At 33.4% G+C, this 23988-nt stretch overlaps 1 protein-coding gene across 1 annotated transcript; it reads left to right on the top strand.

Annotated features, from left to right (window-relative positions):
- The first annotated feature begins 17827 nt into the window (after window positions 1-17827).
- On the top strand, window positions 17828-19449 carry LOC113321398 (E3 ubiquitin-protein ligase PUB22-like). Its single transcript, XM_026569303.1, has one exon. The coding sequence runs from the start codon at window positions 18045-18047 to the stop codon at window positions 19287-19289; it is 1245 nt and encodes a 414-aa protein (XP_026425088.1). The 5' UTR covers window positions 17828-18044; the 3' UTR covers window positions 19290-19449.
- The last annotated feature ends 4539 nt before the right edge of the window (window positions 19450-23988 follow it).

The following is a 23988-nucleotide window of genomic DNA, read 5'->3' as shown; positions in this document are numbered from 1 at the left end:
GAGTGCTAAGATAGAGCTCAGGCCGAGACAAAGGGAACGAGTCTTCAGCTCGAGCGCGACCTAAAGTTCCACATAATTACGTGCGAGACTTAATAACTAATACCATGATACGCGCAAGACATGGGTTATGGAGTAAGAAATGAATACAAGACCAAAGGCTATCAGGAGTTAAGACCTGGAGATCGAGGACCAACAAGGAGTTCAGGTCGAGAAGATTACCTAGCAAGAACGTAAAGTCTGAGTGGATTGTGATATCATCTCCACGTAGACACCAACGGTGCCTCATTAAGCACATGCTTAGCATGATATCCACGCTTGTAATATATATCTCCCAAGAGGCTAATCCTGTAAACTAAGATATTATATTCAAACTAACATGATCAGTAAGAATTATACTTTCTATTTTGTTTCTCTCCTAATTGCTTCAGATCTAATTTTGTTAACGGGCTTAGAAACGAATTTGTATTTTTATAATGAATATATATGTTGGATGAGAACAAACACATATAAGGGAAGGTATTTAAGTGATCTATTTTTAAGTGGATAAGGCTTCTAGAAAGATGAGGGGTATATTTATAATGTGTAAGAACAACTCCAGTGAGGTGGATAAATGAGCAAAATGGATGAGAAAACTCTAAGATTTGTGAGTTTTCCCCATCGACTCAACTTGAAATGAGTGAATCAAACTGATCCGCTCGGCCTTGTGAAGGTCGAGGCTCGACTCTGGTTGAGACAACCATCGACTCATGTTGAGCCGATCGACCTTCTCTGAGCCGATAATGTCTAGTTTCATCTAATGACTCTAATCCCATCTTTTATAAATTCAAAAAGTTTCAACTTTAAAATCACATAATCTACACCTAAAGTTTCTTATAATTCACTTATATTTCTATATAATCTCACTCTAACCAATACCAATACCTCAAAAAGTTTGTTCTCCTATGTATACTCAAGAAGAGGATTTAGCTTTTTTCGAACTTATGTTTTTAGAACAAAAGAAAGTATCCGTGGTAATGAATCCTTTTCGAATCATTGATTATGACAGATTATTCTTGCAATGTTCGCAGAAGTAATGAGTCACGAAGTCAATCAATTCGTAGAATAGGTAATGCACAAAAACCTCCATATATTTAACGATGAAACTGAAGCTGAACTGATAAAAAGAACTCTAGCGATATGGTAGTCATCTAACGACATACTTTTCACTTGTGAAGCTTGTTTCAACATTCTTAGAGAGCGCCACAAATTCAACCCCTTCTGCTTTCTAGACGTTCCATCACCTGGCCATTGAATGAGGACTTAAATTAAATAATTTCTTAATTTAATTAGTTTTAATTGAATGATAGATTAATTTTAATCTAATGTAATTGCTTTAATCCAATGTAGTTTGCTCTAATCTAATGTAGTATGCTTTAAAATAAGAAAGGTTCGAATTAATTATGATAATACACTGATAATGCAAATACAAAAATATTTTCATTAATTAATTAAACAAAAATAACACCAAACTAAAATATAAAATAACAGTGAATCAGTTTTCATATATGTCATCTTTTGTAGAAGTGTACAAATGCATATAAATCCAGAAACCAGACTTTGAGCATCCAATAATTCTCTATGAACAAATCAAATTTTGGTTATCTCCATCTCCACAATAGTCGCGGTGTAACTTCTCCAATTTTGTTTCATTTTCAAGTTTTTGCACAATGTTGCTACCTTTTCTTCATCTTTTAGTATCATCTAGCATATGTGGTTTTTTAGGATAATTAGTATCTTGACATTGTAAATTCCTGAGATTTTTCGGTTGTGATTCAATGAACATTGATGCATGAAAAACCTACTTGTAAATACTTAGAATACATCCAATGGCATTGCATCAGATTGTGGTTATCCATGAAACATAATGGACAAACCTCTTTTGCTTACATACATAATATTTTTTCCTTTACTTTTAGAATACATGGTTTTTGTCTAGAATGCTTTCGGTAGGTTGTGTTTAAAAGCTCACTTATGTGCTTTTTTGAAAAAAATATAACCATTGATAATTATAAAAATATAGTTGTTATAGATATTTCTGTTATATAACCGTTAATTTTCAAAAATATGGCCGTTATAAATATTATCGTTAGACAACAACCCTCTTTGAAAATACTTCATATTTGATTGCTAATGTAGTTTGATGTTATTCAACTTTGTCGTTATTAAACCAAGTTAGTTAAATATAAGCCTACGTGTAATAAACACTAAATAAATTATAAATATTTTCGAGTTAATTAATATTACTGCCTCATTTTTTTACGAGATTAATGATAACAACTCAAACAACGACTTTAATAAAAATCTCGGACAATCTTAAGCCTCCTGGTTATCCTGATTTGACGTAAATCCCACGTGCTCGTGAAATGTTTTTTTTTTTGTTTTTTTTTGTAACTTTGATTGTTAACTTTCAAAACTTGAGCATTCTTTTCCTTTTAGCAGAACATTTTCTTGGACTAAATTCTGTTTGCACTACTTTTCCCCTTTTACTTAAAAATAAAAATAAAAATTAGTAGATATCTTATCAACAACAACTTTAAGTTTAGGTTAAAAAAACAGTGTAATAGTTTTTTGATTAGTTTCAATTAATGAATTCAAAATAATAAAATAAAAATTAGAACGATTTTTATTGGAGAAAATTGAAGAAAAGATTGAATTTTGGTGAGTTTAGAGTTTGAAGGAGTATATTATTTATAGGGTTAACAATATAGTTGTTCGAAATCCGATAGTTGCCGTAAAGGATTGATACGAGAGCCGAGTCTCGTCTCTCAATCTTCCACGGTCTGCTCATCCTTCTACAATAAACCATATCGCCACTTCCCAAAACTGGATTTTTTACCCAGTGGTATAACAAATGTAGAGTTTTGTCAAGTCCCATTAGAGTTGCTCTAACAGTCCATTTATATTGATACTTAATTAATGTACCACAGTTTTAATGTCTAACAAAACAACTCATACACCCAAAAGAGCATCTCCAATGCTAGGGGTGGAGTTGATCCTATGTGGAGATCTAAATATCACATTTTTGTGGAGGACATTCACATATGGACATAAAAAATAAAGTTAAAACCTTTCAACAGAAAAATCATCTCCAGTCCTCAAGGTTTTATCTAAGAACTTTTAAATTAACATAGAGACAAATTGATGATGTGGACTTACACCCAAGGTTACGGAAAAGGCCTTATTTAGACTTTCTTTTCCACCCTCATATAACCATGTCACAATTCCTAAGAACATCGACCCTTGCATTTGAGATGGAATTTTGATAAAAAAAAAAGTTTTAAATCCTAGGTGCCATGTTTTTTATGACCTCCACCCCTAACATTGGAAAGGCTCTAATGCCTTCTCTGTTAGAAACATTTCAATCATGCTTAAAATACTTAGTATATCCATAGTTTTTACTAGTCATGCACATGTATACTAAAGGATAACCTAATAGCATAAAGTTGCTAATTTGGTATATTTATTTCCTACTAAAGGATAACCTAATAGTATAAAGTTGCTAATGGGGTATCTCTATTTTGGCTTACATCGATTTTGTTACTTCCCCTAATTTGGTACCCTTTATTAACAATCCGGAGTTAGTGCACATATCGGTTAAGCTAAGTTAAACATGAGAAAACATTTGGAGTATCACAATTATGCTCAATTAAAGAGAAACTTATATATATATATATATATATATATATCATAATCAGTAATCAAAATCCAAGACTTTATTGCATGTTAGGTGGACTTTCATATCAAGAAAAATGTGTTTATGGTTATAAATTAAAGTTGTGTGATTGATATCGACCATGCTTAATTCTTTTGTCTGAAAATACGAAGTCTAATTCTATTACTTGTGATTGACTTATTGTATTGGCAGTAGCGGTCCTGGCAGCAAGTAGTCATGGTTGAATTCACCCAATGAATATAATTAATATCGACTTTTGACATCCCTTGATATTTTCTTTGCTTATTACTCTAGAACTCATGTCTTGTAAGTGTGACAATATTAGTCATCATGTCTCGCTTTTAGTTATATATTTGTTATTCTTAGGTCACGCTCGAGCTGAATTTTTTTTTATTTATCTTGGCCCGAGCTCTATCTTAGTATTGATTTCTAGGACCTTGATTACAACTTTAAGTTATTTGATAGATTCTATATTTTGTCATCTAACATTGTTATAATCCTGGATTGACTCCTAGTACATTCACGTGAGATCAAACTAGTTAATATCGTGTATCGGTATCGTATCGACTGAGTCTTATACACCTTTACAAAAGATTATATCGGTTTTTATCTGTGATACATTATGAAGAATAAAATTTTAAATATTTATAAATGTTTCAAACTAAAAAATTTGGTGCCATATGATGCACTAATTCTCAACATCAAAAGCTTCATACTACAAATTCAATCTCGTTCCCCTATCTATTCCCAGTAATTCCCCCTTAATTTTCACCAACGTCTCCGCTAATTTCAACCCACATTGGAATCATCTTGATTCTGCAAATTACTTCTTGCACTCAAAGTTTACCCTATCCGTTGATACAGACCCACATGATTCACAGTTAGCAAGGTTCTCATGCATGTATGCTGGATGACAAGGCAAAGGATATTGAAGAGTATAACACACGTAATCTTCCCACAAGAATCAGAAACTCATTAAGAAAAATGAAATAGTTGGAAATTTCTTTACTGAATCGAATTGAGTTTTCAAGGTACATACAAAGAAAGAAGATGATTAGGATGAAGTTTTTCGTTTATAAATTTTCAGATCCAAATAATTTTTTCTACCAAACTATTCTTACTGATATTGTCAGTATCAGTTAATCAGATATATAGGTTTGTACCAAATGATATGTGCGTTTTTATCGTTCAATCCTTGTATCATCGATATTTTAAATATAGTAGAGATATTTTCCAATACACGATAAAAATCGATAATATCGATTGATACAAACGATGTGGACTACCCTTGCGTGAGTTACCCTGCCAAGGATGAGTATTCCATGTCTCACCATGACAGCCCCGTATGGACAAAAGACGTTGTTAGCCTGATTTTTAGTCTCTCAAACCAAAAAAGACTCAAAGTCTATATTTTTCCCCAAGCGGCCTCACAAGCTCCAAGCATCACAAGCTCATTTTAAAGTCATGTAAAGACCCAAGACTTAGGCGTAGACCTCATCTAAGGCACATGAATCTAATCCCATAAGACATGTCGAGCTCATGTTCAAACAAAAATGGAGCTCATGCTCAACTCCTTTCGTGTTCGACGAACACTTTGTAAGGCGTTTGATACCCAACACTTGACTCATCCTAAGAATAAAAGTCACTGATCCATAAATACATAATAATTAGTAATCAAAATCCAAACCCGCATTATTACATGTATATGGTGGGCAAGCATGGGTTTATGGTTACAAATTAAAGTCGTCTAATTAATCTCGACCAAGCTTAATTCTTCCTTAATTCCATTGGCTTATCATATTGGTGGTGGTAGTGGTCCTGGTGGAGCAGCAAGTAGCCTTGTTTGACTTTACCCCGTAAAAATAATTAAAACTAGTTCCTTCCTATATTTGTCAAAAGAGGAAATTAACGAAAATATAGAAAGCGAAATATGGGCTCTGTTTAGTATTTATTTATTTCACGTGCCATAAATACATAGTGCTTTCATGAATTTCATCCAAAGCAGCTTTTTCTTTTTCGCACTTTCTCCAGCCAGCCCCATTCCACGGTGTTTACGCTTCACCCACACAATGAAGCTTTCTTTGGCATTTCTTTTTCCTTCCAGCTACACGCCTACACAGCTCATTTCGTTGCTTTCTCAAGCCAGCCCATATCGAACTATCTGGTGGCCCAACTCTTTTTTATTATATTGTGTACGGCGAGGGTAATTCCCACCGTCCCCCAGCCGACATAATTAGACACCATAATTTTTCCTGTCAATCAAAATTTTTCAACCGATCCTTGGTCAACAAAAGCCAAACTCAGTATGATTCAACTGTGTACTTGGATCTTACGTATTATCCATCCATCCAAGCAGCTAATTTTGTCTAACTCGTTGGTTTTATCATTACATCAGTCATTTTACTCCATCTGCATTAAAAAGCAACTAGAATAACAAATTAAAGGACAATTTAAGAGATTCTTTGTACACATCTAGGAAAAAAAATCTCATAGAGATTCCTGCTTGGGTAGTTTTCGACTTAAAAATGAAACATTTAGTTGACTGCAAAGACTTTTCCCCCTGACTGCAAAGAACGTTTTGCGGCTTTTGCCCGTTGCATTTCTACAAAAATTATTGCCATCGTTTACCAGAGGCTCGAAGTCCACCGATATATGCGCAATCCTATGTCAAGGACTGCCAATCCCCTTTTCAGAATTTGAAAGCTCTAAACATCCAAAGAGACTGCCAGTGGTAGGGCCTTCAAAGCAGCTACTGCATATACTTTTCTTGTGAATTTAGGCAGTGTGATCTTAAGAAACTTTGACTTTCACGAATAGACATGAGGCAACTGTTAACTTTTTTATGTATTATTCGGAAGGATTAGTTGACATTATTATTCTCAAATTGTTTGAAGTTTATTTTTGGTGATATGTTTTTATTACAGTGAAATTATGGTCTTGCCAAATATCACCAAACGTCTGAGGTACTTTTTTTATAAAAGAAATTAGGATTCCCAGAGAGTCGCAAACTCAGTTGGAGTAGACCATCTAGTCTGGGGGTTTGAGATATCCACACATTAAATTTATCTGCTAAGAGTTGTTTGAAAATACATGCGGGAAGAGTGATATCCCTTTCTACAACTGAAGTTAAAGACCTTACAGATTTTGCTAAAATATCCGCTATTTGGTTACCTAATCTAGGAACATAATTAAAGTACAATTTTTTTTGACAAAAATGTGCTATTCTGTTAGCCTCATCAAGACAGGCTTTAGCACGCCACGTGATGTCCGGAGAATGACCATGTGAGTATTTTAAGATGCTTTCACAGTCGCCTTCAATATTGAAACTGTTAATCTGTTTTTCCTTAGCCCAAATTGTCGCCTGCATAACTCCTACAACTTCTGCTTCTTGTGGATCTGTACTTGAGGATTGCCCTGCTCTTCCACTTTGACAGTTTCCTGCATCATTTCTTAAAATTAAAGCATATTTGAAGGTAAATCTTTAGAGATCCAAGCTGCATCTACATTTATCTTTAGTGTGTCTGTATTAGGCGCCTTCCATGTGTGATGTTTCTTCTTTTTATTCAAGCTCTTGTTTTTCACAGTTTTCTTTTTCCTTGTAGTCCAAAAATCTAAGTGTCTCTGAATTTCCACTGCTAGACTTCTAACTGATTTGGATTTACTTTCAAACACTCGATCACTTCCTTCTTTCCATATAAACCACATTTTGGTAAGGAGCAATTCTAAGGAAATGTTTGTTCTAGGGTTAACTAGCCATTTTTTTTTTGCAGAGATCTATAATTGTATAGGAATTATCTAAGGATAGGTGAACTGGATTAGGAGAAGATTCCCAAATTTCCTTAGAAAAAGAACAGTGGAAAAGAAGATGTTCAACGGTTTCTAATTTTGTATTACACATAGTGCAATGTGGCATTACCTCTCTGACTTTTCTTAAAGCTTAGCATTGGTTGGTAGGGCATTTTGGAGACAATTCCAAAGGAACAACTTGATTCTTTCAGAGATATTTAAACTCCATAGATATTTCCAAAAAGATTCAGGTAGTGCTAGACTAACTATATCCTGACCTGATTCATTTAGCTTATCATACATAGATTTAACTGTAAAATCACCTGAATTTGTTAGCTTCCATCTAAATTGATCTTTTCTAAGATTATGATACTTATCTTTAAACAACTGAAGAGTATGCTGTTACAATAGAACTTATAGGTGGGGGATTTACATTGTCCCACATTGTTGTTGCTAGATTCCATAAAAAGCAATCATCCGCCGCTCGAGTTTCCAGACCATCCGCTGTTTGATGGATAAGTTTTTGATGGGGGCACGGGGGACAAATAAGATGCTGACATGTGTATTTCCAATTGATTGCTTCCAACAAATTTTGTTTCCAAAAATATAAAAAAATATATATTTTTGGAGAAAATGTTGTTTATCTTAATTGTTTATATTTTATGTTTGGTATTTTTGGAAACACGATTTGTGAAAACAATTAATTGAAAATACACATGTCAACATCTCATTTGTCCCCCATGCCCCCTTCAAAAAACGCCCCTATCAAAAATTTATCCTTGCTTGATTTCCTTCTTTGTAGACGTGCGTGATAGTATATTGTTGAATTTGGGTAAATACTAGATTTCTGCAATCTGATTAGAGATATACCATAGAGCATAGACTTCTGAGATTAGAAATCTCATTAAGTTCTCCGAGTCTGTTTCAAATTGTACTTTTGGCCATCCTCGTTTCATTGTCGTTCTAGAAGCGACGAACATGGCCCAAGTTTCTATGTAAGTGAAATGGTGATACCCAGTGGTTGTGTTATTGCTAAAATTGTGTCGGCCTCCTCATTTCGGTATATATTACCTGCTCCCGTTGTACCGGGATATCCCCTTGCTGCTCCGTCCGTGTTAATTTTTATCCAATCTAAGTGGGGTTTGAGCCATCCCACGAAGATGGTTGTTGTTGCTAACGTTGTTTGCGCTGGGTTTGGATAAGTTTACATCCCAGGAAGAACTGGTGGTAGGTCGTTTTTAGCCCATGTATTTTCCTGCTGGAGTTTGATGTCCATCTCCATTATATTCGTCGGATTTGGAAGTTGTTTGCGATAGACTGTAGCGTTACTATCTATCCATAAGGACCAAAGAAGGAAGCAAAAAGCAGTGGTGGCCAGGGCAGGAGCTTTTTTTTTTGAGGAGTAGGGAGACCGTCGTCTGGTGGGGCAGTGAGGTGGGAATGTTATGAGTAGGATTTTTGTTGTTTGTGAGATGAAATAGTAGGAGATTCCAGGAATCAATGACTGTTTGACAATGAAGCAGAATGTGGCTGGACATTTCAGGTCTATAACTGCATTGAAGATATAGGTAGGAGTTGGTGAGTTGGATGCGGTTGAGAATGTTGAGGGTTGGTAGACCCTCATTAATTGCTTTCCACGAGAAAAGTTGTACTTTTGGGGGACACTGGAGTGTCCAAAGGAAGGTAGTTGGTGGGACAGGGTTTTGATGGGTTTATGTAGAGTCACTGATGAGGTAGTTATATCCTGATGCCGTCGTATATTTTTCGCTTTTGGTAAAAGGCCAAATGATCTTGTCTGGTTGATTGTTCTGTGGGATGAGAATACTAACGATTCGTTGAACTATGGGTTGAGGAAGTAAATTCCGCTTATGATGATTCAAGTTCCTTGTTGACTGGTCGATGATGCCAGCAACCGATTGTATGAGATAACATAGAGATGGGTTAATGTTGTCGATGAATTGTGGAATCCAGTTTGATTGGATAGGGGTGTTTAATTCGTTTCCAATTTGATGGAAGAGATGATGTTTGAAGGTTGGTATGAGCGATGCTAGTTGTCTCCATTGTGGGCTGGGAGATGACGGAAGGGGAGGGATGTTTTCGAAAATGGGTGTCTGTTTGAGGTATTTGAATTATATAATGTGGCTAGTACGGAGGTAGGTTTTTCATGTATGTTCCAGATTCGTTTAATGAGAAGTGCTTTGTTGTGCTCCTTGCTTCTTCTGATGCCTATTCCCCCCTGAACTTTAGGTTTGTATAGCTTGTCCCTTCTTAGTGGGTGGAGCTTCTTGATGGAAGAGTCATGGCCCCAGAAGAAATTTGTTGTGATACGATCTATTTTTTATGGATGTGTGTAGGAAGGGTATGTGTTTGCATGAGGTGATTGGTTGTAGGGGTAAAAGACAATTTTATGAGTGCGAATCTACCAGCTTGGTTTAGGCATTTAGTCATCCAACCTTTTGCCTTGCAAGTTAGGCGCTGAAGGATTCAGCCAAAGATGTGGCTAGAAGATCTCCCATGTTTAAATTGCACTCCTAGGTAGGTGTGGGGGTTTGATGTTGTTGGCATATTCAAGGCTTGTTTTAGTTCATCCAGTTGGTGTTGTTCTAGATTCGGATGATGGATGATTGTAGATATTGATGTGTTGGTGTGTTGGCTCGCCGAATTTCCATAAGCTTGTAGCAGATGTTTGAGGTGATTGGTGCCTTCCGGAGTTGTTTTATATGTTATAAATAAGTCATCTGCGAACATGAGATGTAGTATTGGCGGAGCCATCTTGGAAATGCGAAGCCCTTCTATCTTTTTATCGTTTTCAAGAATCCCCAAATTTGTGGATAGTATGTACGCGCATATAATAAATATATAGACGAGAGAGGATCTCCGTGCTTTATTCCTCTAGTTGGGGTGATGTACCCATGTGGAGTGTCGTTGATATCAATTGAGTAGGTTATTGTTGATATGCATAACATAATATAATCTACGAAGATAGGTGAGAAGCCTAAACTGGTGAAAGCTTGTTTGATGAAACTCCAGTCCAATGAGTCACATTATTTTGTGAATATCTAACTTAAGAGCTATTTTGGGATCTTTAGTGCGGTTTGAGGTTCTGATGTAGTGAAAAATTTCGGCAGCGATGACACTCTGATATGGGCTTTTCAAAAATGGGAGTATGCGATTGACCAGTATCTTTAAAATGATTTTATAAGTGACATTACAAAGCCCAATCGACATAAATTAAGATGGTTTTGAGGGGTGATCAATCTTTTGGATTAGCGTGAGGTTAGTATGGTTCACGAGAGGGTGAATACTAAAGGAAGTAAAGAACTTTAATTTAATATATATAATAAAAATGTGAAACACGTAAAGAAGAATAAATCTTCAAAACTTGATTTCAATTCATTATGTTTGAACGTAATATACACGTTACTGTTTGAATAATCATGTCAACGGATCTTTATGAATAAAATTTTTATATATAATATTTTATGTTAACAATAAATTCCGCAAAAACACTTCTCCTAAAGTGTGAACGTGCCACAAACTTCAAATATGTGACACCGATTCAATAATCCAAACGTGAAGATCACATGAGTATCTAAATTCCGTTTGATTTGAATATTCTAATTTTTTGTTTTCTAACGCGAAAAATTATTTCTAGCATAATTTATTTTTTCTTATATATCAAAGCCTATCATTAAAATCATATTGATGAAGAAATCATAATTATTTATAATAATATTTTGACTATAAAAATATTACACTATTTTTTGTTAGCAATAAGGAAACTAATTAAATTTAAAAAAAAATGTGAAAAATGTAATTAAAATTAATCCTAAAAAAATTAAGTAATAGAACCCTTTAAAATTCCTAAAGTAACTCTTATAATAACCCTCCTAAAAAAATACCTTAACTAATTTCAAAAAAAACTCAAATTATTGTGTGTGGTGCGCCAACACATAATCAGGGATGCACGTTCCTTCCATCATTATTACCCCATATCTAACTCAAGTAATTTCCTTAGTTATGAGGGGAAACAAATAAACCCTGGAAACAAAAATTAAAATCATCATTACATATATAAATTTAGAATTAAAAATAGTTTGGATAAACTTATCTATGAATTTGATTCAGTACAACTTTTATGGATGGAAGATTGAAATTCAGAACCATAACTATTATTTACTCTATCCGGTTTCAATTGATAAAATAAGATTTTTGTCTTGTCCTTAATTAGCACTTGATAAAATTGGTATTTCTCCACATATTTTCATAATTTGCGTAACACAAAATTAGTGTAGAAACTAATAAAACTTAAGGAGTTGAATAAACTTGAAAGGTATATAAGTATCACTTTCTTAATATCCGTGTAAATTTCATCAACTAAACCCGGATGAAGGGAATAAATCTCTTGAGGCTTAATTTCTTTTTACTCTCGTCTAATAAAAATTAATCTACGAAATTAATTTCTTCATAGTGCTTAGTTTCTAAGCAAACCGATGACTATTGATGATTTTACAAAAAATCTTGTTACTTATTGTTTAAAAATCTTTTATGCATTTCCATGATTGTGATTTTGACTATTATCAATCCAATTCTTATTGAAAAAATGAGTAATAATCTTGTAATTTATTTGCATCAATAAGGTCACAAGTCCAAAAATAAATGAATCATCTTATTAGAATGAACTCCCTAAATTCCATCTTTGATCGAAGATTTTAATCTAAAATTAAGCAAATTCAAATTCTAGACAGAACGATAAATGAACTATGTTACATCGAACACCCATTTAATCAAAATCATTTTCTTACCATTTCCGTCGTTTTGTTTTTCTCCAAGAGCTTGAAAGAGAGAGATTGATGGACACTTGGGGCAGTACATAAGAGGAAAAAAGGCTGAAATTAATTCGGGCCTGTAAAACCCTAAGATTACCCAAATAAAATTTACTACATCTTGGAGATTAAATCGTTCTTTTATTAGGCTCATATGGAAAAGAAAATTTGTACAGTAATATTCAAAATAGTTGCCCATGGATCCTTACTAATTTAAGTTAAGAGAAAAGAAATAAGAAGTGATACAACACAGAAATGAAAGAATCAAAGAGGATAACGATGAAGGTAAAAGTGATAAAGAGAAAATAACATTAATAATAATCCAAGTTCTGATTCCTTATGTATATTTTCTTAAAATATAAAAATCATAACAACTATTTTAACTAAGGTTAAATATGAGCCAATAACGAGGGGGATTATGCACTTTTTTAATTTTTTTTTACGAAAAGTAGATTTATAAAAATTAAACTAAATTTACATCAAATTTCTCTCTAACGAGAGTTTTCAACCAGTTTGGTAATTCACCAGACCACATTTTTTTACTATGTTAATTCATAGCTTCCCTTGCTAGAGTATCTGCAATTTCATTTGAAACTCTAGGAACATGGGTGCAGATCCAAGAGCTAAACGAGTTTGATAAAAATTTGCGATCTGAAATAATATTGTTCCTTGTCCACTTGACAACTCTTACTCCACCATTTATTGCATTAACTACATTCAAATAGTCTACCTCTAGATGCATGTGCTCAATTCCAACTTGTTTAGCCCATTGTAATGCTTCAAGTGTTTCAATTGCCTCTGTCTGTTCTTCATCTTGTGCTGATCCTGGTATGCAAAACGCTCCTCCACATTCACATGCATGTGAAAACATAATCAACCTACATCCCATAGTTCTGGATTCTTTTATAAAGGATCCATCAAAATTAATTTTAGTGAAATTTCCACTTAAATACATTTCTAGTCTGTGAAGACACATTATTATCATTATTATGAATGCATCTAATTAAATCCTAGTGGGATATACCATGTTGTGTGTTCCTTTTGAATACTTCGACCTGAAGTTGTACTTTATCAAAGACCATTGCACACCTTGTTTTCCAAATATTTCATAGTATAAAAGATGAGTAAGTATTAACCTTAATTTCCTGCACAATTTTGTTATTGCCAACATAGGTAAACAAATTGGAAATCCAATCTTTGATACCTCGCCCATTTATCATTCCTGCAAGGTTAGCATTGATTGAGTTCCACAGAATCATGGTGGCTTGACAATGTAAGAATAAGTGATCAATTGTTTAAGGTTCATGGTTACACATAGACCAAACATTCTCTATTCCCTGAATATGTAGTGAGAGTATGCTTCTAACAATCATTCATGCATTTGCATAAAAATGTTTTACCTTAGGAAGTAATCTAGTTTTACAAAATATTTCCCATGGAAAATTAACTTGTTCGTTTCCGTACACACTATTAATAACCAATTTGTAGACTTTTTTTTACAGTAAACAGTCCATTATGTGATGGTTTCCACCTTAAAGCATCAATATCTGCAGATGGTATTCTAATTGCACATATTTTGTTCACAGTTCCCCTATCAAAAAGAGAGTTTAGAATTTCCAGATTCCATTTACCTTCTTCCTGATCACAATTGGTTAATTAACAAATACAAAATGAAAATTTAGCAAACCATTTCTATTTGGAATACATTTGTCTTTCCAAATTGAGATATTTCTGCCATCACCTATCTCCCAAGTTTTATAAGTTCAAGACCTTTCTGAATATCTTTCCAAATGAAAGACCCAACGCACTCATTGACTACATGAAGAGGGTTACTATCAGGAAAATATTTGTGTTTAAGAATAACAACCCACAAAGAATCAGATTTAGTTATCATTCGCCATGCTAATTTAGCTAAAAGTGTAGTGCTGAGATATTCAGTCTGCTTGATATTTATTCCTTCTATAACAACCTCAGATTATCATTAGGAGATTAAGGAAAATTCAAGTTTCCACCTATTGGTGAAAATTCTGAGTTTCATTGATGTGTAATTATTATGATTTCACAAATTACCGACCGGTGATAATTACTTCGTTAACTTATAGGAATTACTTCTAGTTAATACCACAATCAATAACTGTTAGAGCATTGCTCAGCCAAACTCGCAAGTTTTGCTATCCCAAGCTTGTTATCAATGTTAGATGCACAAAACTATATCTTGATTTCTAGTCTATTAAAGTCAAGTCTCGGACTAGGACTAGAGTATGGTAGTTGACTATCAGACATCACTAAGTAACCCTCGAAGATTGAAGACTAAAAATAAACAAAGACATTTGGAGAACTTTATCGACAAAGAGGTATGTGAAGACTGAATTATCATATTTACTAACGTCATTAACCATTTTACTTTATGATACTATGTTTTATGATTTTAGTAGATTTAATATTACAAAGAAGAAATTCGAGTCAAGCTTGTATTGATAAATCACTCGAAATATGATTCAAGCAATGGGTGTTTATAGATCCTTAAAAACCTTGGTTAAGAAAAATTTGTTGTTCATGAACCATTTTTGTCTCAAGTTGATCATTTGTAAAATGCCCAAGTACTGATTTTTATTATCTACGACGATTGCGATTATATCGAATTGCTTAAAGAGTGTTTTCAGAACATACTGAATTCTGAACAAGGGCAGGTAGGCGTAACCTAATGATCTGAATTTGAAAGTGGAATAGGTATGCATAACCCATGGTTCTGAGTTGGTGAATGAGATGGAGGTCTGCATACCCAGTTTGCGTATCCCTTGGAGTTGAGTTCGTGAATGTCTAAGGGTACACATACCCAGTACGTGTATCCCAATAGTCTGAATTCACGTAGTAGCCCATAGGTATGCTACCTTTATGCATACCTACCAAGTACAAAACTAAGCAGATGCTCATAAACTATTTTTACAAATATGTATGACATTGCTACAACTCTGATAAACACTTCTAAGACAACCTTATTCACTAAACCACTTTGTTTTTGTGAGTCATGGTTTATGTGTTGTTTGTTAATGAACACAGCATATGATTGAAAGTTCAAAAGACATTTTTTCCAATACGAATCATCATTGCACACGGCTCCAGAACCCTCAACCATATTGTATATATTTTTTTAATGTAATTTCAAGGCGGACTTCCACATGCTTACATGAATTCCTAATAATAATTTCATCTAAACTTAGAAAGTGTTTACTTGAAACTCAAGTTATCATAGCTTGAATTCAAATCCACCTAGAGTTTTGAAAATATATAAATAGAGAAACTCATGCAACATGATTTCCTAATCACAAACACTTTTATGTCTTAGTTGCTTTATAGAGTCGTCCTCTAAAACTAGGTTTCCTCTAAGAAACATAATTAGGTTACGACCTAAACACTTCACTCAGGGATTCGTGAAGCCCGCATGACTATCTTTTTACCTGATAGTTCGTGTATCCGGATATTGTTTTTATTAATGTTTGAGGTTCTTGTTATCTCAGATCAGGAACGAGATAGATAGAAATCGCAAAGTTCTCTTTATCTACGACTTTGTGATTCCTCAAAATAGATGTTGGAATATATGACACATAGTCACCGAGGTGGTTAGTTAATATTCACAAGACTAAGTCTTTATAATTAGCTAGTAAATCTTGTATATCCTAGCTAACATGTTTTACCTAGTCAAGATAAGATTGGTTGTTATCTTCTAGGTTTCTAGGGTTTACTTATTATCCTATCAATCTATAAATATGATTGCTTATGTAAATGTAAACTGATCTCTCCGAGTTCAGAGATCTCTAATACAATTAACACTTATGGGTTTTATCCGTGGACGTAGGTCGAGTGACCGAACCACGCTAATATGTTGTGTCTTCTCGATTTCCTATCTCTGATTTCATGTACCATTCATAAATATCTTAACTCTTCTTCGATTTGTTTGGATTATTCTTGAGAGATGTGGTTAGTATTCCAGGATACTCCCTCGTATATAATAAGACAATGTCCATCTCCTCCCTCGTATATAATAATTCCTAAAAATACATTTACACTTAATAGCTAAATCCGGCTAGTTAGAAAATAAAAATAGATATGTCAATGTTTCTTCATTTCTCTAGGTGCTTCAATGGTTAAAAGTGTTCAACTACAGTACATAAGGGTTTTCGATATAATGACTCATGTCTAAGCAAATAAGTTTCTCACCGGAGACGAACTCTGAAACAGATAAAAAAAAGCCGGTCAAAAATCTAACACATACTGTAGTGTACATTTTTATATCTTCGTGCAAGCACATTCACATTGGGTGAATCCTATTACAGGCATTTGATCACATTAATTAATTATCCCCAATGTTGGAAAATTTGATTTATTGATCAATCTCATGTCATGTTCGCAGATTCAATGGTAAAATGCACGCTCCCATCAAAATCACATACACGTGCCCCCGACTAAGATAACATAATTAAAGTACGAAACTTATTATGTCACCTAATTAACAATCGAATATTAGCGAATTATCGTCTGGTTACATTATTGGTGGATCGAGGTGTTGAGAAACCAAGCAAAACAAATAAATTATTTTCATTCAAATAATATAGGATTTTATTTTTATTTTTTCGCCAGATTTTTTCTTGTTTGTTTTTCCCAACCCATATTAGTCTGCTTCCAAGTTGTACCCAGACTAGCATCCAATAAAAAAGTCCCTGTCATTTCTAATAAAAATTTAAGGAACCTTGAGAAATGAAATATCTAAACTAGATTGTAGATATGGCAAGCCATTCAGCACCATAAAAGATGGTGTAACTTTGCAGGATTCATGAGATCTCTCTCTAAAAGGAGACATTACCAAGAAATCTTTGTAAGAAAACAACAATCGAACGGCTAAAAATTCTTGGAGTGCACAATCGAAGTGAATGCACCTACACATCACATTATACCAAGTATATTGAATATTTTTGGTCAAATAAATTTATTTAAATTCAGCCAACCAAAACCTCAAAGGCTGAGCATAACTATTAAAAAATGTAATAATGAAGTTGTGGGTAACCTAGAAATGCAGGAGCACGATCAAGTTGGGCTGTCGACACGGGATAAGAAGATGCGAGAGTGTGTTTTCATTTATATTTTAACCCCCCAATTTAATTTATTTCTAAATAAGAAATTTTGATTTCTAAGAAAGATAAAGTCAAAAGAGAGAAGCTGCACAATACATGGTCGAGGACGAGAGAAATCTTCATAATCAAGTAGTGGTAAGTAGTGTTAAAGTAACGTTGTCTATTTTTGATTATTTCTTGGCCTTATTTCTTCCTTTTTGTTCTGAAGAAAATAACAAAAATAAATGAAAAGGAAAGTCGTACCTTATTTCGTCTATCCCTAAATAATTAATTAAGTAGTGTATAGTTTATATCTCGTGTTTCATAAAATTGAAAATTCCGTGTATTGACTTTCTCTTTATTCAAAAATCCCACCCATATAAAAACTTTCTTCTCTCATTCTCAAAACTCACTTCAAAAAACAGTTCATCAAAACACAACTCCCAACTAACATTTTCTCCATCTCTAGACACTTCTAACATCTTCATTAATTTACTGTCAGATTTCTCATCTCCAAACCATATAATTCTTGTGATCTTTTCGGTTTTCATCATATAAATCGGCTCCCAACTTCATTAGGCTTATACAACAGGTACTAGCTAGCAGTCTTCAATGGCTGAGATTGATATTCCACCCTATTTTCTTTGTCCGATCTCTCTAGAAATCATGAGAGATCCAGTAACAGTATCAACAGGAATCACATACGATCGTGAAAATATTGAGAAATGGTTGTTCACCGGGGATAACACCACTTGTCCCGTTACGAAACAGGTATTGTTATTAGAGACTGATCTAACTCCAAACCATACTCTTAGAAGATTGATTCAAGCTTGGTGTACTATGAATGCTATCGATAGAATACCAACACCGAAACCACCAGTCGATAAGATGCAAATCGTTAAACTGCTAAACAATGCAAAGTCGTCGGTCCAGTCGCAGATGAGATCTCTTCGAATGTTAAGATCTATTGCTTCCGAAAGTGATCGTAACAGACGCTGCATGGAATCAGCTGGAGCGGTTGAATTCTTGGCATCACTTGTAAAGGTGACTAGTTCTGCAGCCATTGAGAAGAATATGGGCGATAACACCAGTAATGAGCAGGTAACTAGCGTTAGCGACGAAGCATTAAGTATTCTGCATTACCTTCAAGTTTCAACGACAGGTCTAAAGAATCTCATGGGAAAAAACATCGACTTCGTTGAAGTTTTGATGCAAATATTACGTAATGGAAACTACCAATCCCGGGCATACGCAGCATTATTACTAAGGCCAATGTTTGAAGTAGCTGATCCAAATCATTTGATTAGTTTAAAACAAGAACTATTCGTTGAAGTGGTCCGTTGTTTACGTAGTCAAATATCAAACCAAGCTTCAAAGGCTTCGATACAGATCTTAGTAGAGACATGTAAATGGGGAAGAAACAGGATTAAAGCAGTCGAAGCCGGTGCAGTATCGGTTTTGATCGAGTTTCTTCTTGAAACAACCGATAAAAGAGCCTGTGAAATGATACTGACCGTTCTAGATCAACTATGTGGGTGTGCCGAAGGAAGAGCAGAGTTGCTAAAACATAGTGCAGGGCTTGCTGTTATATCGAAAAAGATTCTTAGGGTTTCGCATTTGGCAAGTGAGAAGGCAGTGAAAATTCTTCACTCAGTTGCTAAATTTTCTGCAACTCCTAGCGTCCTTCAAGAAATGTTAGCAGTGGGTGTTGTTGCAAAATTATGTTTAGTTCTTCAAGTCAACTCTACAACCAGAACTCTTGAGAAGGCCAAAGAAATTCTTAAGTTGCATTCTAGGGTTTGGAGAAGCTCCCCTTGCGTACCTCGGAATCTGCTCTCTTCTTATCCCTCTTGTTGATCTCCACATAAGAATATTTTTTATTTTTGTTAGATTTCTTATAATTTTTTTTTGTAGATATCATTGAATGAAACAATATGTAAAAATGGATATGAAAATCATATCTAGAAACAAAAATATGTTACCGAACATACAAAATGAAACAGTTTTTTTTTCTTCACTTGGATTGTGCAAACGGTTGTTATTTGATGTTCACACTTTTCAAATTTAACATGCAAATTGCTAAAATTAGTTTATCACACGTGCGATGCACGAGTTTATTTCTTCCTTGTGGAATATTGGACTCATGTTTAAAACTAATTCCTACCAAAACCTAAAAATTATAAAAAGAAAAATGGTAAAAAGCAGTAAGCTAATATTTAAGTTGGTGCGCAAGAAAATAAAACAAAAAAGGGCTAAAACAGTTATGAACTTTGTGGGAGACAATGCATTGAAAATGAAATTCTTTTAGCATTCTTTGGCATCCTCTTTTTCTTGGCCGTAGAACATTTTTCCACCTGTTCTTTGTCTTGTTTTCCATGTTAAAACCAAAAAAACAACAAATAGAATTTTTTTTTTATTATCCTCAAATCATTAAATATTGCCAAAAAAATTTCTAGATTGTTCTCCTTCACACTATTATGCAAATGTATCATTGATTTCTTGAAAAATATCGGTATGAAGGTAGTAGGTATTGGGATAACTAATTCTCAATACCTTCTTACGGAGCTTTTCGATGCTACATTACATGAATTGTTTTCCACTTACATGATTTAATTGTCCTAAACAGTTTAAGAAGGAGAAAAACATATCATTTTCCTCCAGTAGTTTAAGAAGATAAAAACGTAATTCTTTCAGCTCCATTATGTGTTTTCTTTCGAAACGCGCACCATCATATTTTTAAAACATCTGATTTGTGGTTTATATAAAGTAGGGTTGGACATATATATTTTGTTCACTAATGAAAATTGTTTCTATATTTTATTTGGATTTTAAAGATATTTGGTCTCAATTATTTGGAACATGTACGTTTATGCACATTTGGTAAGAGTGATAGGTCCCAGCGAGATCAATGCATTTACAGAGTGCCAGGGTAAAAGGTGAATTGCACCTTGAGAATTGTGAGTATTCATCAACTTAAGGTTAATAAAATGGTCTTAATTTGTTGAATAACTTGTTAAGCAACAATTGATGTGAAAGGTGATTGTCCTGCAAGGATTTTTCAAATGGTGTCATTGCTAGCTAACTCCATAAAACATCATATGATGTGCAAAATCGCTCCATAATATGACAGGAAAAACCACTCCATAATGCTGGAAGTTGGAACTAATGAATTCGTGACTTACAAAAAAATCTATCAAAATAACTACCAAAACAATACATGCATACTTGTAGTTCCTAAAATATCAAACAAATTTATTCTTAAGAAAAAACAACCTAAAGTTCAGCAAAAGAACAATAGAGAAACTCTAAATAATTAATCCAAAGGAAACAAATTTAAAACCAAATCATAATAGATTTTTATTCACTGATCACATTCCTGTAGGCCACTGGTTGGTGAACAATACGGTATATAATCTGGTATTATCATATATGTATTGATGCACAACCCGTGAATTATTCTTCTTGATGAAGATAATTTTCCCAGTTCTCGTTCATTTGAATAAATAAAGTGTACCTTTTGAGTCACGACTATGAACCCGCCGAAAATTCATCAATTTTGGTTAAGTTTATGAGCCAGTTTTTGAGTGTGATAGTGAAGCTTGGTACATGCGTATGGTTGGTGGTTTATAAGGCCTATTCCTATGCAACATGTCGAAAAAAATTGTTTGTAATGCCATGTGTCTTGGAAAATAAGTTTCCCCCATATGGTAAATATGGCAAATTTTGATTAAAAATATAAATTTAATTATGTTGGGTGGGATCCTAATGAATAGAAAATATATTTATGTTTGTATGGTGGGGTATTTATAAAAGTTTTAGTATTATAATATATTTAGTTGAACCTTTTAAATATAAAAGTATATTAGAATAATTAAAAAGTAGGAGAGAAAGAGAAATTATATATCATATATGTAAAATTACTCGGAGATGGGAAAACCATCGAGCGATGGAGTCTCTATCGCCCGGCTCCATAGCATATGTTTGTATATATGTTATATTTGAGATATAAGCATATATGTTTGGCAGTTTGGCATACCCATAGTGAGTGCATATATATGATAAATATAATGGTTCTACTTGCATAGGAATAGGCCTAGTGAATATATCAAAAATTGTTTAGAGGATAAGAAGCTTGCATTCTAATACCACAATTATTTTTGTGTATTCTCCAAAACGTCTAGCTACACAATATATGTGCCATATCTAGCAGCAACCGCACTATAGTTTAATATTTGCTCCTTCGTATGTATGAGAGCCTAAAACACTCGTACACACCTTCAATTATTATAATATTTGTTTTAAATTGAACTACAATGCGTCCAACTATACGGTATTTGATTTGATGCAGATAAGGTTCATGTGTAGAAAAAAATAAATGATAGTACTTACCGATTCATTTTTTTCCTCCAATATGTTGACCTTAAAGAAAAAATATACTCGTAAGGAATATTAAAGATTTTCTAAATTTCTTGGGACCTTAAAAAAAAATATACCCGGAATATTAAAGATTTTCTAAATTTTATGGCTATTGGTCTTATTTTTCGTGGAATCTCATTATTCGGTATACAAAGTGGGGTTAGCATTGCTTGCAGGAATGTATTTAGGGTTTTAGAAAAGAGCTCGTCGTTGCGCACCAAAGGACAAAATTCTAATCATTGGGTATCGCAATATTATTACTCTACCAAAAAAATCGTTAATCCCCGTATTATGTACGGTAAAAAAAAGTATCACCGTTTCAGTATTTGAAAGCTTCAGAACTTAACAAAAAATAATTATACCATTTAAGTAGATATTTTGGCTGAGGCCTTGACAGTTGGGTTGGATACACCACTAAGTTCAGCGCCTCTTTGCAGCTAGTGCTATTTCAACAATTTTTTTCATTAATGCTGATCTTACAACCAAGAGACACATTCTTCGTTATCCATGATCTCCATACAACTAAGAGAGTGCGGCAACAATTTTATTGATATTTTTTTTCTTGGAAAGACTCGCGTGGAGATTTCATTAATAAAAGGAAAAGCAAACAGAATGAGGGGGACAAGCCAAACCTCACGAGAAGGAGAAAAACAAAAATAAAGAAAGCATGCTAAAAATTATTTGAATCGATAAAAAGACAGACTCCATCTGTCACCACCCAAAATTTCTTGGATATGGCGGCTCATTCCACCATTGAGACCGTGTAATAGCACAACAATTCTATTGATCCATACGTAGGCAAACAAAATTATTGACTGTATCGGTACCATCAATCCGTGCAAAGATCTCTTTTGTTACCTTAATAATTATAAAATTGTTGGTTAGTCGACCAACAACAAAAAAACATACTACAAAGAAAAAAAAAAGAATAATTATTGAACATGATCTGTGATGAGATTAAATCTGTCTTAATAATCATAAAATTGTTGATTAGTCGACCAGCAACGAAAAAACATACTAATTTTTTTTTTTTAAAATAGAAAAAAGAAAACAATTATTGAACATGATCTGTATTGAGATTAAACAAACCTTAACTTTTTGATCTAGCAATATGCATGAAGCAGAGACAATATGAATATACATTAATAAGATTCTATGCATCCTTTAGACAACTAATCAAAAAATAATTATTGTTTTTAATTTACGAAAATATTCACGGAATGATTTATACCTTTAAATTCTTTGACTAATGCGCCGCTCCAACGTACATTTATTACAGGTGCACGATCGAGGATACATTCAAAACAGAAAATAAAAGTGGATCAGATTAAAAAAAAATCTATTTTATGCATCTTTAAACATGCTAATCAAAAGATAATTATTGTTTTTAATTTAGAAAAATATTCGCAGAATAATTTATACCTTTAAATTCTTTGACTTATGCGCCGCTTCAACGTACATTTATAACAGGTGCACGATCTATGATAGCAAGAAAACAAAAGTGGATCAGATTAAAAACAAAAAATAGCAAGAAAGGGAACAAAATAATCATAAAAAAGAGAAGCAACGTGGAAATCGTAAAATTCGGTTTTGCACGAATGCTTTATATAGAGTTGCCAAGTCCACAAAAATGCCATAAAAATCAACTTTGTTTTGGAAATAATATATATATCATAAATATATAAATATTTGTTTAAATATTCGTATAATTATATGTCGATACCTGTTCTAAAAATAATATAAATATTTCCATAGTTATATATTTCTTGATCTGTATATTAAATGGCTATAACAAAATTTGGGCAAAAAATATTATTTTTTCACACATAATATAATATTTTATCTAATGGAATGAAAAATATATCTAGCATATTTATCTATAAGATAAATAAATAAATATTATTTTTGGACAACTATATTTATTTTTTGAGATATATTTCCTAAAAAATTATTAAGTATCTTCTACACGTCAAATAAAGGAAATTGTTTCTATTTTTTTTTTATTTTGAAATGATTAATATTAAGAAAAATAATGTTGAAACCAATATTCATTTTGGTCGATTATATTTTTATATCGAGGTTTTTTGGTTTTTCATTTCTAGTTTTGTTTAAATCATGTTATGCTATTTCCATGTTTTTT

This window comes from Papaver somniferum, chromosome 11, assembly GCF_003573695.1.
Source record: "Papaver somniferum cultivar HN1 chromosome 11, ASM357369v1, whole genome shotgun sequence".
In the NCBI taxonomy this organism is placed as follows: domain Eukaryota; kingdom Viridiplantae; phylum Streptophyta; class Magnoliopsida; order Ranunculales; family Papaveraceae; genus Papaver; species Papaver somniferum.
The sequence above is the reverse complement of the archived record's forward strand: the minus strand, read 5'-3'. Positions and strand labels throughout refer to the sequence as shown.

Bases quoted from the DNA above. Each gene is read 5' to 3' on its own strand.
- LOC113321398 (XM_026569303.1), top strand. From the start codon at position 18,045: ATGGCTGAGATTGATATTCCACCCTATTTTCTTTGTCCGATCTCTCTA.